This window comes from Perca fluviatilis, chromosome 9, assembly GCF_010015445.1.
Source record: "Perca fluviatilis chromosome 9, GENO_Pfluv_1.0, whole genome shotgun sequence".
In the NCBI taxonomy this organism is placed as follows: Eukaryota; Metazoa; Chordata; class Actinopteri; order Perciformes; family Percidae; genus Perca; species Perca fluviatilis.
Window position 1 is genome coordinate 6,905,621 of NC_053120.1, and position 16,474 is coordinate 6,922,094.

General features: G+C 42.0%; 1 protein-coding gene across 2 annotated transcripts in view; it reads right to left on the reverse strand.

Moving 5' to 3' along the window:
* The window catches only part of LOC120565179 (1-phosphatidylinositol 4,5-bisphosphate phosphodiesterase gamma-1-like), a 52,944-nt gene that overhangs the window by 22,442 nt on the left and 14,028 nt on the right, over positions 1-16,474 (reverse strand). For both annotated transcript variants that reach the window (XM_039810659.1, XM_039810658.1), the window contains exons 4-10: positions 15,135-15,182; positions 12,289-12,373; positions 7,065-7,145; positions 5,493-5,527; positions 4,100-4,172; positions 1,610-1,705; positions 1,407-1,525 (exon numbers count right to left, since the gene is read on the reverse strand). In XM_039810659.1, coding sequence (XP_039666593.1) covers positions 1,407-1,525; positions 1,610-1,705; positions 4,100-4,172; positions 5,493-5,527; positions 7,065-7,145; positions 12,289-12,373; positions 15,135-15,182 — 537 coding nt within the window. The remainder of the gene's footprint in view (positions 1-1,406; positions 1,526-1,609; positions 1,706-4,099; positions 4,173-5,492; positions 5,528-7,064; positions 7,146-12,288; positions 12,374-15,134; positions 15,183-16,474) is intronic.

Consider the following 16,474-nt stretch of genomic DNA (forward strand, 5'->3'; position numbering starts at 1 on the left):
AGTTTCAACTTGTCTCGTCGTGAATCTTTGTTTTGAACTGGGCTTAAAGGTGCTCTAAGTGATGTGACACGTTTTTTAGGCTACAACATTTTTTGTCACATACAGCAAACATCTCCTCACTATCCGCTAGCTGCCTGTCCCCTGAACGCACTGTAAAAAAACGCGGTCTCTGTAGACAGCCCAGGCTCCACAAACACCAACAAAAACAAACTGCGCCAACCTGCCCCACGAACCATAACAAACAGTGTTCCAGCCAATAACCATCAAGAAGGAGCTGGTTGAGTCATGAATACGCATTGTGGAAGTAGCCTACGTGCTAACGCTGCTGCAGTGATGGCTCAACCTGCTCATTCTTGTCGGTTATTGGCTGGAATACTGTTTATTATGGTTTGTGGGGCAGGTTGGCGCAGTTTGTTTTTGTTGGCGTTTGTGGACCCTGGGCTGTCTACAGAGACCGCGTTTTTTTACAGTGTGTTCAAGGGACAGTAGGGCTGGGTATCGTTCAAAATCTTTCGATCCGGTGCCAATTTTGATACCTCAGTTTCGATCCGGTTCCTAACGATACCTTTTTCGATACCATGTGTTTTAAAATCCATTTCAACATCAACAAAAATCCATTAAACACAAAGCTTTTATTTTTCACTTTAATTGTGAATCAAAACTGCTCACTCAGAGTAACATTATTAAATGTGCCTTGCTTTGCAAGCTCAGCCTGTCAGTCAGTCATTCATCAGGGCATATAAACCACCGTTCTGCCTGCTTTGAAGTGTAATGTCAACAGCACCGCGACCGCTTTCGGCTCGCCATTAATATCATATCGCATTCGAAAAACGCTTTTGAAAAACTGTAACCACACTTGAAACCAACCGTGACTCTCTGTGACTTCAACAAAACTGCAGACAGTTTACTCCATCCGCACCTCTCCGTGTGTGTGTGTGTGTGTGTGTGTGTGTGTGTGTGTGTGTGTGTGTGTGTGTGTGTGTGTGTGTGTGTGTGTGTGTGTGTGTCGGTCGGAGCTCCGCTCTGTTTCAATATGCGGAGAGAACAGATAAGCTTGCGCTTATGCACTCAGACGCTTTTGGAACCGAAATATTCATAGGATTGGAGGATTTTTTTCGGTGCCATAAAAGTATCAACGTTCGGTACCCAGCCCTAGGGGACAGGCAGCTAGCGGATAGTGAGGAGATGTTTGCTGTATCTGACAAAAAATGTAGCCTAAAAAACACGTCACATCACTTAGAGCACCTTTAATAAGACAGAAAATAAGCAGGATTTTCAAAATGTGGAGTGTTTAAAACACCATTATTTCCCTAAAGCTCCTTTAAATACAATAACAAGATCTTCTTATACAGTATGGGGACTCCTGAGACAAAGATATGATTTGAGACACAAACGTTGAGACCTACGTGTTGTGTGAAGAGGAGATCCAGTACTGAGACAGAGGCCTTTTCATGTCCTCAGCAACAACAGCTGAGAGCCGAGGGTCAGACACAGAGTTCTCTTTAGAGAACAGGAACGTAAGGAACTAGAAACACAAAGAAACACGATCAGACTGTGAGGCCGGAAAGAAAAATCTGCACAGTTTATTCCAGCTGTGTCTTTGTTTCACCTCATCCAGTTGCAGCATGGGCTCAGGCTGCGGCCCCCCCCTCATGTACCCGGTGAGGAACTCTCTGACACGACTCAGATCCGACGCCCACGACTCCTGAGACGAGCGGGAGAAAGAAGTGAGCACAGAGCAGTTTTTTAAGACAGCATTTTTCTGTGTGCGGCAGTGTATGCACAAGCCAATATGCTGGCACGCAAATTCCACATGTGCACAGATAATGTTAAAACTGCTTTTTAGATCCTACTGTACTCCCCTCTATACAAATATCTCAAAAACCAAGGAACTTTTCATCGATTTTAGACGCTATAAACCTGCAGCCAGGGAGTCCTTTATTCACAATGAAAAGGTTGAAATGGTCACCTCACATAAATATTTAGGTACCATTTTTGATGACCACCTTGAATTCAGTGTTAATACTGAGGCTATTTTAAAAGAAGGGGCAACAGAGAATTCACTTACTCAGGAAACTGAACTCCTTTTCTGTCAGGCCAGTCATTCTCTGTCGTTTTTAATCAATCTTTTATCGAAAGCCTTATGAATTCTTCTTTTATCTGCTGGTTTCACAGCGTCACAGTGAAAGACAGAAACAGCCTGAACGGTATAGTCAAAACCTGCTCGAAAATTATTGGTGTGAAACAAAGAGATTTAAATTCTCTTTGTAATCAACAAATCTCGCGTGAAGCAACGAGCATTTTGTCTTCTATAGATCACCTACTCCAGAGGGAATTTTCTCTGTTGCAAGTCATCTTTATATTTGACCTGCTTTTTTAAACTAATTGCCACTCTAACCCTTTTATGCCTTCTGCAATTCAACTTTTAAATGAATAAAATAAATGTTTTGATTATTATTTATCTACTCTCTAGGGTGTAGGCCTGTGTTCGCGGATGACACAACCATCATCGGGCTTATCTCGGGGGGGGATGAGTCTGCGTATAGGGACGAGGTACAGAGGTTGTCGAACTGCTAACCTTACACTGAACACCACTACACCAAAGGAGATGATACTGGACTTCCAGAAGAAGTGTGACACAGAATAGTCCCCCCTTCACATTAATATAGAATATGTGGAGAGGGTGCAGACTTTCAAATTCCTGGGTGTCCATATCTCTCATGACCTGTCCTGGTCATCAAACACAGCAATGACACTAAAAAGAGCACAGCAGAGACTTCACTTCCTCAGAGTGCTCGGAAGGAACAATGTCGAGAGGAAGCTGCTGGTGGCGTTCTAGCGCGGGACCACTGGGAGCGTTCTAACACACTGTATCTCGCTGTGGTATGCAGGCTGTACTGCAGCAGACAAAAGGGCTCTGCAAAGGGTCATCAAGACTGCAGGAAAGATCACCGGCTGCTCCCTGCCTCCCTTGGAAGAACTTGCCACTTCACGCTACATCAATGCAGCAAAAACCATCATTAAAGATATCTCACACCCTGGTCTTCCAGTCTTTAAACTGTTACCATCAGGCAGATGCTACAGAGCTGCCAAAACTCAGACCACCAGACTCAAAGACCCACAGCCATCAGCACACTCAATAAACAAAACAAAAAAATCAAGTAATCACTGCCATACTGCAATCCACTAAGCACTTGCTGCACTTTAAATACTTTTATATTTATCTATTTATTGTATTTGTATACCATTGAATGTCCTTTGTCTTGTGTTTTTATTTTGTTGGTTTTTTTATGTTGGAATGCCACAACTAATTTTGTTTCATTCCTATGCAAGCACAATAAAGGCTTTCTTTTTTCTTTTTTTAAAGATTATTTTTTGGGCTTTTTATGGCCTTTAATCGACAGTATGGCTTGAAGAAGACAGGAAAGGGGAGAGAGAGCCAAGGACTCAGCCTACATGGCGCGCACGCTCTACTGGGTGAGCTAGAGGTCGCCCCACAATAAAGGCTTTCTGATTCTGTGTGCTGTGTGTGTGTGTGTGTGTGTGTGTGTGTGTGTGTGTGTGTGTGTGTGTGTGGTGTGTGTTGTCTGTAGCTAATCTTAACTAATTGCCCCTTGTGGGATTAATAAAGTTGTTGAACAGCCCACTTGTGGTGCAGCTATAGTAAGGTAAAAATGAGAAAGCTTCAGGTGGCGTTTAATGATGCATTCAGAATCTTTCTCAAACTGCCAAGATGGACAAGTGCGAGCCATATGTTTGTGACTAGTAATGTTCCCACCTTTCATGCCGTCTTGACAAAGGTTATGTACAAATTTATTTGTCCCTTAATTTATTCAAAATATCTAATTATAATGGCTTTAAGTGACCCCACACAGAGTAACACAAGGTACACTTCCTGCTTTTGGAAACATTGGAACTAATGTCTGTATGTGTTTTAATCACTTTGATTCTATGAACTTAAATTTGTATAACTTTTATCTTGTCTGTGTTGTTGTGTTTTACATATTTTTATACTGACATGGACCGGTGTGTCTGAAATAAAAAATGTAATTGAATTGAATTGTGTGTTGTGCTGACGGGCGATGAGTCTGCTCCGTACCTTCTGGTCCATCTGTAAAAACTTCTGGAAGTCGTAGAGGGAGATCTGACAAAGCTCTGGTCTGTCCACATTCCTGCGAACACAACGGTTTTCAAGATGTCAGACGGCAGAGGAGGGAAAGGTAAAGAAAAGTTCAAATAAATGAGAGAGGAGACATGACACATTAACATACAAATGTCTGTCTGGCAACTGACCTTGTTACTCTACTAACTATGCCAATTCTATTTATTCCAGTTTTAAAGGTTAATGTTCCATAACGTTAAATGTTCACATCCAGAGAGCCAAGAAAAAAAAAAAACATTTAAGTACCATTAAAATGGCAAAAACACATGGAAATGGTTCCCTTCCTTGAAAGCCTAAATCTCCCTTAAAGGGATAGTTTAGATGTTTTGAAGTGTGGTGTTGTATGAGCTACTTCTCCATAGTCAGTGTAGCAGGCAGGAGTACAGACACGGAAGCTAAGTAATGTGCTGTGGACGGGGCAGCAGCTAAATGCATTTTAGACACCTAAAAACATCTATATCAGTTTAAAGTGCTCATATTATGCTAATTTTCAGGTTCATAATTGTATTTAGAGATTATAGCAGAATAGGTTTACATGGTTTAATTTAAAAAAATTGCTGCAGCTCCTCTTTTCACCCTGTGTGTTGAGCTCTCTGTTTTAGCTACAGAGTGAGACATCTCACTTCTGTTCCCTCTTTGTTGTCATGTGCAGTACCTAGGTAAGGACTACTAGCCAGTCAGAAGCAGAGTATGAGGGCGTGCCATGCTAGCAGCTAGGCTAGCATTATAACGTGTGTTACAAAGTGACGCACGTTTGTCTCTGAAGTAAAGGCTGGACTACAATAGAGCTGTTTGGAGCAGTTTGTGAACAGTGTTTTCTGTTGGAGATGGTAAGTCCCTTTGGGGTGGACTTTGGGCTTTTTCACTTTGTAAACCTATAACTTGCACAAAAACGATATATAACACAATAAAGGAAAGGGAAAAAGCCAAAAAGCATAATATGAGCACTTTAAGTGTATGCTATATTTAGAATACTTTCATGACTTTACCTTGCTGTCAGACAGCCCTTTACGTCAGGGAACTGAAGCTGTTCTATCCATCTCTGCTCTCTTCAAAGCCACCAGACTCCTTTGACAAAACCAAACGGTATTTCCAGCGGGACCCGAACAGTACCAGAAATGAAATGTCTTCGATATAGACTACTAATACGCTGAGTATGGAGAAGTAACTCATACAGCACCACTTTAAAAGATCCGGACTATCCATTTAGTGTGTGTTAAAGAGAAACTGGAGATGTAGAAGGACAAGAGTTCGGGGGACGTGAAGACAAGGGAGTGGACACTGAGGAAGAGGAAGAGAAGGTGGTGGAGGTGAAGGTGGAAGGACTCACCTCAGAGGGAAGGAGAGCTCCAGCTGCTCAATAATCTGGGAACAGAAGGTGAGGAACCAGGTGACGGACAGGTGGGAGGGAGCCAGGTGAAGCATAAACAGTGAGTGAGCGTGGTGGTGTGGCACGAGTGCAGAAGTACTCAAATACAGTACTGAAGTGGGATTGGGATGCACACAAACTGTACTTTTTCAGAGTGGGAGACTTCAAACTTTTCCACAACTACTGTACATCTCAGGAGGGAAATGACATCTATCTGATGACTGATATTACTGATTATGTTGCAGATTCAGACTTAATATTGCTGCTTTTGGGTAAAATTATTTTATCTCCAAAAAAAATCCATCTCCAATTTGGGGATTTTATTACATCATTATTTATTAAAAAGGATGATTTTGGTGGTTTTGCAAATCACATGAATTAAAGTCCCAGTTAAACCACCATTTTAAAACTTGCTTGAGTTGTATAAATCCAGCTGTGAACATCCAGTCTGCATTCATTTTTTTGTCATAGTTACATAAATGAGTTGCACTTTTGAGTGCAGAGTTGATGTTCAATGTGAGGGATCACACAACTCAAACACTTTCCCAGAATCTGCTGTTTGATTTCCATGCCCTATGGAACATAAATGGAAAGCAATGGCTGCCTAGAACAGTAAGAAAATACATCTGAGGATTAAAAAATGACCATTTTCAAATGCATGCATTTGAAAATGGTAAGCATAAACATAAAGTCTACATGATTCGTAATTATGGAACTAAACCTTGCAATAACACAAGTACATGAATAGGATTGGGCATCGAGAACCGATTCCTAATCGGAATCGATCCAAAAATTACGATCCCATCGGAATGGTTTCTTTATTGGAAACGTTCGGAGGATTTGGTTTCAAATCCGATCATCAGTTCCAAATTTAAAGCTATAGTGTGTACTTTCTGTCGCCCCCATGAGGAATTCTAAGTAATGACAACAACACCGTCGGCGCGTCCACATGATACAAGCTTTTCGTGATCGCGCACCACCCCCGTCCCTCCCCCACGCAGTTGGTAGTAGCCAAGGAGGACACGGAGGATTAAAAAAAAATGATGGACTCTTCAGAAGAGGTCATTATCTTCAATCGAATTTCTGAACGGGAAAATCACTGGATGCCACAATCTTCTGAACATAGCCATACTGAGAAATACAGAGAGAGTCGTGTGGAGCTGATAATCTCAGCTTTGTAGCAACGGCTTTAATGTAACAGATGTTCATTAATATCAAAAAGTTACGCACTAAAGCTTTAACATGCACAAGTTTTGGTTTCCGTAGCGTCCAAGCACTTGTTGTGTTGGAGCCATGGAGCACAGTAAGCGGCACTCTAGTGTGGCTTTATTTTACGTTGAAAAAGCCCCGTCAAACTGTAAATCACAACCGGAGTCGAAAGGAAGAATTTGAATTGGAATCAGAATTGTTAAAATCCAAGCAATGCCCAACCCTATTTATGGTCCTATTGTGATACCACTACTTTTATGCATGTAAAGGATTTGAGTACTTCTTCCACGACAGTGTGAGTGTGCAAACCCAAAAGTGACTCACGCTCTTCTGTGCGTCAAACATCAGCGTTCTGTAGAGCTGCGAGAAGTTGGGGTACGACAGCTCGCTCCTGGCCTCCACCTCCTGAGTAAAAACAGGGAGGATGAGAGCTAGTGTGACATAAAACAGAGCAGCGGTTACGTCCGAACATCCAGGACACGACATTCACAGAGGCACAGGAGCTAGGGGCGGGAAATCACCAGGGGCCCCACGGTACGATATTATCACGGTACTTGTGTCACAATACGATATTACTGCAATGTTACACATTTTGCGATATTCTGCAATATATTGCAATTGATTACCTATTTCCAACTTCAAATGATGTCCCCAAAGGAAAAGTTTGTCAACATCTGTTCTATCTAATAAAAGTCACATTTCTCTGTTTGTTCATCTTACTTAAATGTTGCTGTAAAATAGGATTTTCTAAGCAGAAAAACTAAACACTTGATGAAAACCTTCCATAAATGTTGCATGCACCTTAAAAACTGAACCATTTGCATTAGTCTAGTCCACCTTAATTAAATGCAAACAGGTATGTACTGCTGTGCTACGGCAGGTGTTTAGAATAATTATGTAACTAAAAAAGTTGCCCAGGCCCTTTAGCAACTGGAGAACTGAAATTACATTACATGTCATTTAGCTACGCTTTCATCCAAAGCGACTTACAATTGCTATATGTGCTATATGTCAGAGGCCTCTGGAGTAACTAGGGCTTAAGTGTCTTGCTCATGGGCACATTGGTTGACGTATCGCAATGTGAACTGAATCCAGATCTCCCACACCAAAGGCATGTGTCATATCCACTGCGCCATCACCATCACCACCACCACCACAGTCATGAGCAGTCAGATCACGAATGCTGTGTTTGAGCTATGTTACTGGTTACTGGTTGCACAGCGTTCGACTGCTCATGACTGTTTTCCAAGATGGCGCCTGCATGTAAACATGAACGCTACTGTCTTTATAAACCATCTTTTTAATAAACTGTCTGTACACTTACAAAGTTCTCAATGCTTCGGTTTACATGTAGGGACCCTCATTAGGCTACCGCTGAAGTGTGGTGCTATTTTGAGCCTTGTTAGTGGTATAAAGTAGCGATTTACCATCTGCCCCAACAGCTAGCGTTAGCAGCTAACCACCGGTTTGCGGAGCTTGATTAAAGCTGGAGACGCATTCGATTAGCATGAAAACCTATCCAAGAGAACGTTTGACTTGTTATTAACCCCTGGGTTCATTTTTCGCAGGAACTGTCCTTTAAAGGGGTGATAGAATGCAAAACCGATTTTACCTTGTCATACAGTGCCTTGCGAATGTATTCGGCCCCCTTGAACTTTTCGACCTTTTGCCACATTTCAGGCTTCAAACATAAAGATATAAAACTGTAATTTTTTGTGAAGAATCAACAAAAAGTGGGACACAATCATGAAGTGAAACGAAATTTATTGGATACTTCAAACTTTTTTAACAAATAAAAAACTGAAAAATTGGGCGTGCAAAATTATTCAGCCCCTTTACTTTCAGTGCAGCAAACTCTCTCCAGAAGTTCAGTGAGGATCTCTGAATGATCCAATGTTGACCTAAATGACTAATGATGATAAATAGAATCCACCTGTGTGTAATCAAGTCTCCGTATAAATGCATCTGCTCTGTGATAGTCTCAGAGGTCCGTTTAAAGCGCAGAGAGCATCATGAAGAACAAGGAACACACCAGGCAGGTCCGAGATACTGTTGTGGACAAGTTTAAAGCCGGATTTGGATACAAAAAGATTTCCCAAGCTTTAAACATCCCAAGGAGCACTGTGCAAGCGATAATATTGAAATGGAAGGAGTATCAGACCACTGCAAATCTACGAAGACCCGGCCGTCCCTCTAAACTTTCAGCTCATACAAGGAGAAGACTGATCAGAGATGCAGCCAAGAGGCCCATGATCACTCTGGATGAACTGCAGAGATCTACAGCTGAGGTGGGAGACTCTGTCCATAGGACAACAATCAGTCGTATACTGCACAAATCTGGCCTTTATGGAAGAGTGGCAAGAAGAAAGCCATTTCTTAAAGATATGCATAAAAAGTGTCGTTGAAAGTTTGCCACAAGCCACCTGGGAGACACACCAAACATGTGGAAGAAGGTGCTGTGGTCAGATGAAACCAAAATCGAACTTTTTGGCAACAATGCAAAACGTTATGTTTGGCGTAAAAGCAACACAGCTCATCACCTTGAACACACCATCCCCACTAAACATGGTGGTGGCAGCATCATGGTTTGGGCCTGCTTTTCTTCAGCAGGGACAGGGAAGATGGTTAAAATTGATGGGAAGATGGATGGAGCCAAATACAGGACCATTCTGGAAGAAAACCTGATGGAATCTGCAAAAGACCTGAGACTGGGACAGAGATTTGTCTTCCAACAAGACAATGATCCAAAACATAAAGCAAGATCTACAATGGACTGGTTCACAAATAAACATATCCAAGTGTTAGACTGGCCAAGTCAAAGTCCAGACCTGAATCCAATCGAGAATCTGTGGAAAGAACTGAAAACTGCTGTTCACAAACGCTCTCCATCCAACCTCACTGAGCTCGAGCTGTTTTGCAAGGAGGAATGGGCAAAAATGTCAGTCTCTCGATGTGCAAAACTGATAGAGACATACCCCAAGCGACTTACAGCTGTAATCGCAGCAAAAGGTGGCGCCACAAAGTATTAACTTAAGGGGGCTGAATAATTTTGCACGCCCAATTTTTCAGTTTTTTATTTGTTAAAAAGGTTTGAAATATCCAATAAATTTTGATCCACTTCATGATTGTGTCCCACTTGTTGTTGATTCTTCACAAAAAATTACAGTTTTATATCTTTATGTTTGAAGCCTGAAATGTGGCAAAAGGTCGAAAAGTTCAAGGGGGCCGAATACTTTCGCAAGGCACTGTAGTTGAATAACGACAGTTCGGTGGGTAAATAGGACATACATAGAAGCTCAAAATCACATTGACACCCCTTTACTATGAAAATCTCATATTTTGAAACTGCCGCTGAAAACGGGCGAATCTCAACAAAGCTGGAAGCTTACGTAAGCATCCCAAGACCTGTACTTTTGTCACGCCCATGGATGTATTAAGAGAACGGTCACGCCCCAACATTTACATAGGCTACACAACTGTCACACACTGTCTTCTGAATCTAGGTCGCGCAGATCTCTGCTATTCCATTACAAAATTCACATCTGAAACTTTTTTATGCGAGAAATCAACTATGTAGAGGTCAAATATGGGCCGTTTTACGAAAATTGATGTCTAATTGCAATTTTTGTCCGACTGTGTGTTGGAGTTCAGGACTGGTGCTGCCTGTGTTGCTTCCTCGCCGCCCGGCCTGCCTGCCTTCCTTCACAGACCCCGGCCTGCTGTGAGGTAGATTGAGCTCAGTCAAGGCTGGCAGCCCACGGCACTTCATGCAAAGTCACCGTTTTGTGGGTTAATGGACTAACAAACGCCGCTGCCTGGACAGAGCTCCAGGGCCTGCAGCTCCCCTCTTCCTGCTAAATGCCCCGTGTGTGTGAGTGAGAGCGCGGTCAGCTAGCTTGTCACGCCAGCAATCTCTTACCACAGGTTCCAGTTAATCTTATGTGTGTAATTATAATGTGTTGAGTTATTTAAACAAACAATCTGTGAAATAAACACCTCTTGTCTGCGAGTCTCATTGATAGAGCCTGCGGCTGGATGGAGCTAGCTCTATCAATGAGAGCTAGCTAGCCTCCTCTTAGAATTCCTCTGAAATTCACAAAAATTTATAAAATTGAAATCTGACACCATTGTTATCTTTATAAGACCTTGGGGTAGAGTTTATATAAGTGGCGTGACGAAATTCAAACTGTAAATATACTCAAATTATGCCGAAAATTAAGCTAACTATCCGTGATTTGTAGCTACACATAGCTAGGATTGAAGGGACAGTCGCACCTAACGAAACCCTTACAGTTCACAAATATTCTTTAACTTGAAATCGGACACCGTTGTTAGCTTTATAAGACCTTTAGGTAGATGTTGTATAAGTGGCGTGACGAAATTCAAACTTTAAATATACTCGAATTACGCTAACTAGCCGCAATCTGTACACATAGGATTGAAGGGACAGTCGCAGCTAACGAAACCCCTAGGTAGTGTTCACAAAAATTCATTAAATTGAAATCTGACACCATTGTTAGCTTTGTAAGACCTTGGGATAGCTGTGATATAAGTGCCGTGACGAAATTCAAACTGTAAATATAGCTACTATAGTTATGCCGAAAGTGTAGCTAGCTAGCAGCGATCTTTTCCCATTGTATTGAATGGGACATATAGCTAGCTAGCTGGTCCTCCTAACAAAACGAGTGACGTTCATAAAAATGCCTTACATTGAAAACGAACACACCGTTAGCTTTGTAAGACATTGGGGTAGATGTTATATAAGTGGCGTGATGAAATTCAAACTGTAAATATATTATAGTTATGCCGGCAGCCGGCCACGGAGCCCCGGTAGTGCAGTATCCACAAAGGGTGACTTTGAGCTGGGTATGGAGCCCAGCAGGCTGCCGCTTTCTCGTCAGACTGTGTGGAGCTCCTAAAGTCCGACACGTCTTACCAAATTTGCAATTAGCCATCAATTTACGTAAAACGGCCCATATTTGAGCTTTATATAGTCTCATAAAGTGAATTTGGTAATGAAACATTGCAGTGTCTGGAATATGAGATTCTGTCGCTTCTCTAATGTGTGTGTATGGGGGATTCGCTCAACCAATCAGCGCGCGTCTCTAATGTGTGTGTATGGGAGATTCGCTCAACTAATCAGCGCGCAGCTCATCTAAATATTCATGACCATACCATAATTGGAAGAAAAGCTCTTGTGACAAATAGGCCCAAAACACAGGGATGCATAAGGGCCAATAAAATATCAACCAGGCCATTTTCAGCCCAACCAATGTTACATACCCCATTAGGAGACCATAAGGAACAATGTGAAATACCCTATATAATCATTCTATCACCCCTTTAAAGTAAACCAAATGTGCTACTGTTTGCTTCGAGCCTTGGGACTAAAAAAAGTCATGTGCAATTTATATAATAAAAGATCGATAGCTGGCGTCCGTATGTGGATACAGTATCGCCATGGAAAAAATTGCAATACTATGCTGTATCGATTTCTCTCCCTAACAGGAGCTGTAGGTGGAAAAACAAAGACTTTTCAGACTCTGACCTGCAGCTTGTCTTTGAGAAAGCGCATGTTGGGGACTCTGTAGTTGACCTGAGGCAGCAGAGCTTTCACATCCTTCACTGTGATGCTGAAAAAGAAATGAGAGAGGGAAAGTACATTTAGAAAACTTTAAAGAACCAGGAGATGGTGCTGTATGGTTTGAAGCGCTACTGTCGATGTCAGGATTCTATATTTCCAGGCTGAGAGTTGAGGAGTAAACAGTAAAGCTTTCACTGTTTAGGGTCAGAGGTTAGATGGTGACATGTCTTGTCCTGGACATAGAGGAAAGGCTCCGTCCGGATTTATACACTTTTACTCTACTCTGTCTCATCACTTAAAGGATAAACCTGGCGTTATTCTGGCACCAACTCCTCCGAATCAACTGCAAAGAGTTACATGCAAATTTATTGCATGCATGCAAAATTATTCTCTTATATTGTCCATTTTTAATGCTGGTATCCAAACTTTATCCTTGCACTATTGGACTTATTTGCACTACCACCATGACACGCACTCTCATAGAGCACTTTACCTGCTCTGTCACTGCAAGCGTCTCATGCTTATACATCCCTTAGTAAATTCATGTGGATTTTTTATTTAGTATCTTTTCTTTTATTGTCGATATTATTCATGTGGATTTGTCATTTTATCATCCCGTTTATGATGTATGTGTATGTTTTGTGTGATGTCTTTAAGCTACTGGGACCTAAGGGAATTTCCCTTTGGGGATCTATCTATCTATCTATCTATCTATCTATAGTAGCTTTTCATTAAGATTTTGATGAAAAAATGATTAACACTCAGAAACTAAAGGTACAACATTAGTCTGAATTTAAAGCCACAGATTAAAATTATATCATTTTTTAATCGGAAATCGTGACATTTTCTGAGTCGTGCACCCCTAGTCTTTAATTTCTTAATAAAAAAAAATACCTTTCTATTGTCCAGAGGTAGTTAGTTCCACAGTTTAGGGGCGTACAACTAAAAAATAATCCACTCTCATGGTTACTTTTATAGGACACATAAGGAACATTTAAAAGGAAAGCAGTTATTTTTGTTGAGATAAAATACTGGGATCTCACCACAAGGTGCATTAAATAGCTGTTCTGGAGATTTGGGGCATTTAACACTCCTAAACAGTCGATGGGGTTTTCCCAGCTGTCGTGGAATTGTAGATGTTCAAATTTCCATTTTTTTCCCCAGCATGTTTTCATTCATGTTGGCTTAAAGGCTTTAGCTGTTTTTTAGGTAAAGAATGAACCGTCGAGCTTGGTTTTTAACGCCATCACAGAATCCTTAAAATGCTCAGAGAAAATGGAAATTTGAACATTTACAATTCCGTGACAACTGGGCAAACTCCATCTGCGTAAGTGATATGATGAAAAGCTCCAGAACAGCTAATAAGTGGGCCATGTGGAGAGATTGTTTTTGGTTTTTAATCAATGAAAGATGTACTATTTGCACAGACGCTGTTGCAGTTGCTTCTGTGGAGTTGTTTAAGTCTTTACCTGGACATCTTTTTTTTCTCTCGGACAAACAGCACATGGATAACTACTTTTACTGATTAACAAAACACACGCAGCCGTCAGTAACAGAATGAGGAAGGAAGCGAGAAAAGCAGGTAGAAACACAACGAGAATCCAGGTCAATGCTCTGAGAGGATCATTTGGGGTCAATGACCTCCCTCCCTGCCCGGTCTGATTCGTCTCCCTGCCCGCTTCCCTCTGTCTAGCTACTGTTACTGTTACTATTTTCACAGGAGACAGGAAGTTGCCCTCTCCCAGCCCATCGCATCACTTCCTGCTCCTTATCAGGCGTTGGCAGGCTGTTTGTCCTGGAGCGGCTTCAACCCAAAACAGAAGCCTGGACTTATTAATGCGAGCACCAGAGAGAAACAGACCGAGAAAGTGTGCGATGTGTGCAGGTTAAGGTGGGACTCTGGGGTGGGACGGACGTTTAACTGACATGCGGCACAAGAACGGCACAGTTAGGTTTCGGATAGTCTCGCATTGCAAGATCTTCCTCCACAGTGCTGCAGAGGAGGGTCTGGCTAGTCCACACAGCATTCTGGGATGGGAGAAAAACATGCTCTGGTTTATTGGCATTTCTTTAAACCAATCACAATCATCTTGGGTGGCGCTACGCGCCGTACGGAGCCACGGTTCCGCTGCAAAATAGCCTCGGGAAGGAACTTGTTTTGGTGGAACGTGTACGTTTACAAGTTGTTTTAGGAGTGCAACAGAAAACTCTATAGTGCATAGATAGTCTAGCTAGCTGTCTGGATTTACCCTGCAGAGATCTGAGGAGCAGTTAACCATAGTCCTTATAAATCCACAGCGGTATAAACTTACAGCACAAAGAAAGCGGAAGGTAACGGATATCCGGCGGAATTTCCGGCAGCACCGGAGCAATCCTGGAAGTGGAACGTCGTGGATATAGACTAGGTTTCGGAGAAGATCGTGGGTGGGGTTACAAAATGTGGTTTTTAGTGACACACAGGACAAGAACGGGACACAAACCCCGGTCTCCTGTGTTGTTTGACCCATCGACCACCCCAACCAACCTCCTTAACCAGAATTTTGGTCTTTCCTACTACTTGCTACCATTGTCGCTCTTAATACTACGTCACCTGACAGCAGCGCGGTAGAGCTGCTGCTCTGCCTCCAGTATGTTCCATACAGACGCTAAAGGGTGATTTTGGTGTCGTTATCTGACGCTGAGAGACACTGACCAAGCGTCAGTATTTTACAAGTTGGGAGAGAGAACAGGTCGGACAGGCCGGCCAATCTAACACAGGCGAATGTGAAAGCTCTGACTGGGCGTTGACGGGTTTGTGGCGAGTCACCCACCTGCCCTCGTGGCTCCGGTCCATGACTTCAAACTGTTTCCTCAGCCACCTACGGAGGAAGGGATGGAGAGAGGAAAAAAAAACATGAGGCAGTAGTGATTATCACAAGAATCCTGCTTTAAATTATTAAAAATAGAAATCACACGTTTCCTGGAGAAAATGCGAGTGACTGGTGACAGCAGAAATGGTGCTACGCATTGCTAGAAACTGAAATTAAAACACATTTAATGAAGAAATCACCCATATATATTCTCCATAGTTTCCTCTCGAGCTGGGCATTGTGGAGAAAATCAAATATCACGATATTCTTGACCAAATACCTCGATGTGGATATTGCGGCGATATTGTAGGGTTGACAATAGACGTTTCACAAAATATTTACACGATGAGATTTTTAATAAATAATCATCAATAATGTGGATATAAATGACTAACTGAGGCAAATAATAGAACAGTCTGGTTAGTTCAGAAAATGACATAATTTAACTGTAATACAGCCTTTAAAACCAGGAAAATTCAACACGTGTCATATTACGATACCCAAAATCTAAGACGATATCTGGCCTCATATATCGATAACTTGATATATTGCCCATTCCTAGATTCCTCTCCCATTTTTTTATGGTTTCGCTCTCCACATATAATTAGAGGGGGCCGCCAACCCCACCTGACCGGTAGTAATTTTACCTTGCAATAAACAGGAGATGCTCTGTCTACCACTGCCTCGATCGGTTAGGTTGTTTGATTATTATGTGACTTTAAAAGGAACACGCCGATTTATTGGGACTTTGTCTTATTCACCGTATCCCCCAGAGTTAGATAAGTCCATACATACCCTTCTCATCTCCGTGCGTGTTGTAACTCTGTCTGACCCACCCACCGCTAGCTTAGCCTAGCACAGATGCTGGAGGTACACAGAATAACGCCAACATGTTCCTATTTAAATGTTGTGATTTGTAGAGTCACAGCGTGTACAAATACACAGCCATCTTCTAACAGTATATAAACTGGGAACTATATTCTCAGAAAGACGAAGCACTGCTACTCTCTGCTCGGGGCTTCTCAGGTGCTGTAAGCATATCACTCCGCCCAAGTAGCAGAGAGTAGCAGTGCTTCGCCTTTCTGAGAATATAGTTCCCAGTTTATATACGGTTAGAAGATGGCTGTGTCTCATGTGACCTTTTATATTCAATTCAATGTTCAATTTGTTCAATAAAAGAACGTTGGAAATGATTTCCTATCATTTGTTTTAAATTCAACAAGCAATTTGTTTTATTTTAGCAGAATACTGGAAGCAGCAAAAAGGCAGAACTGAGTACACTTCATATCTGTTTATTTATG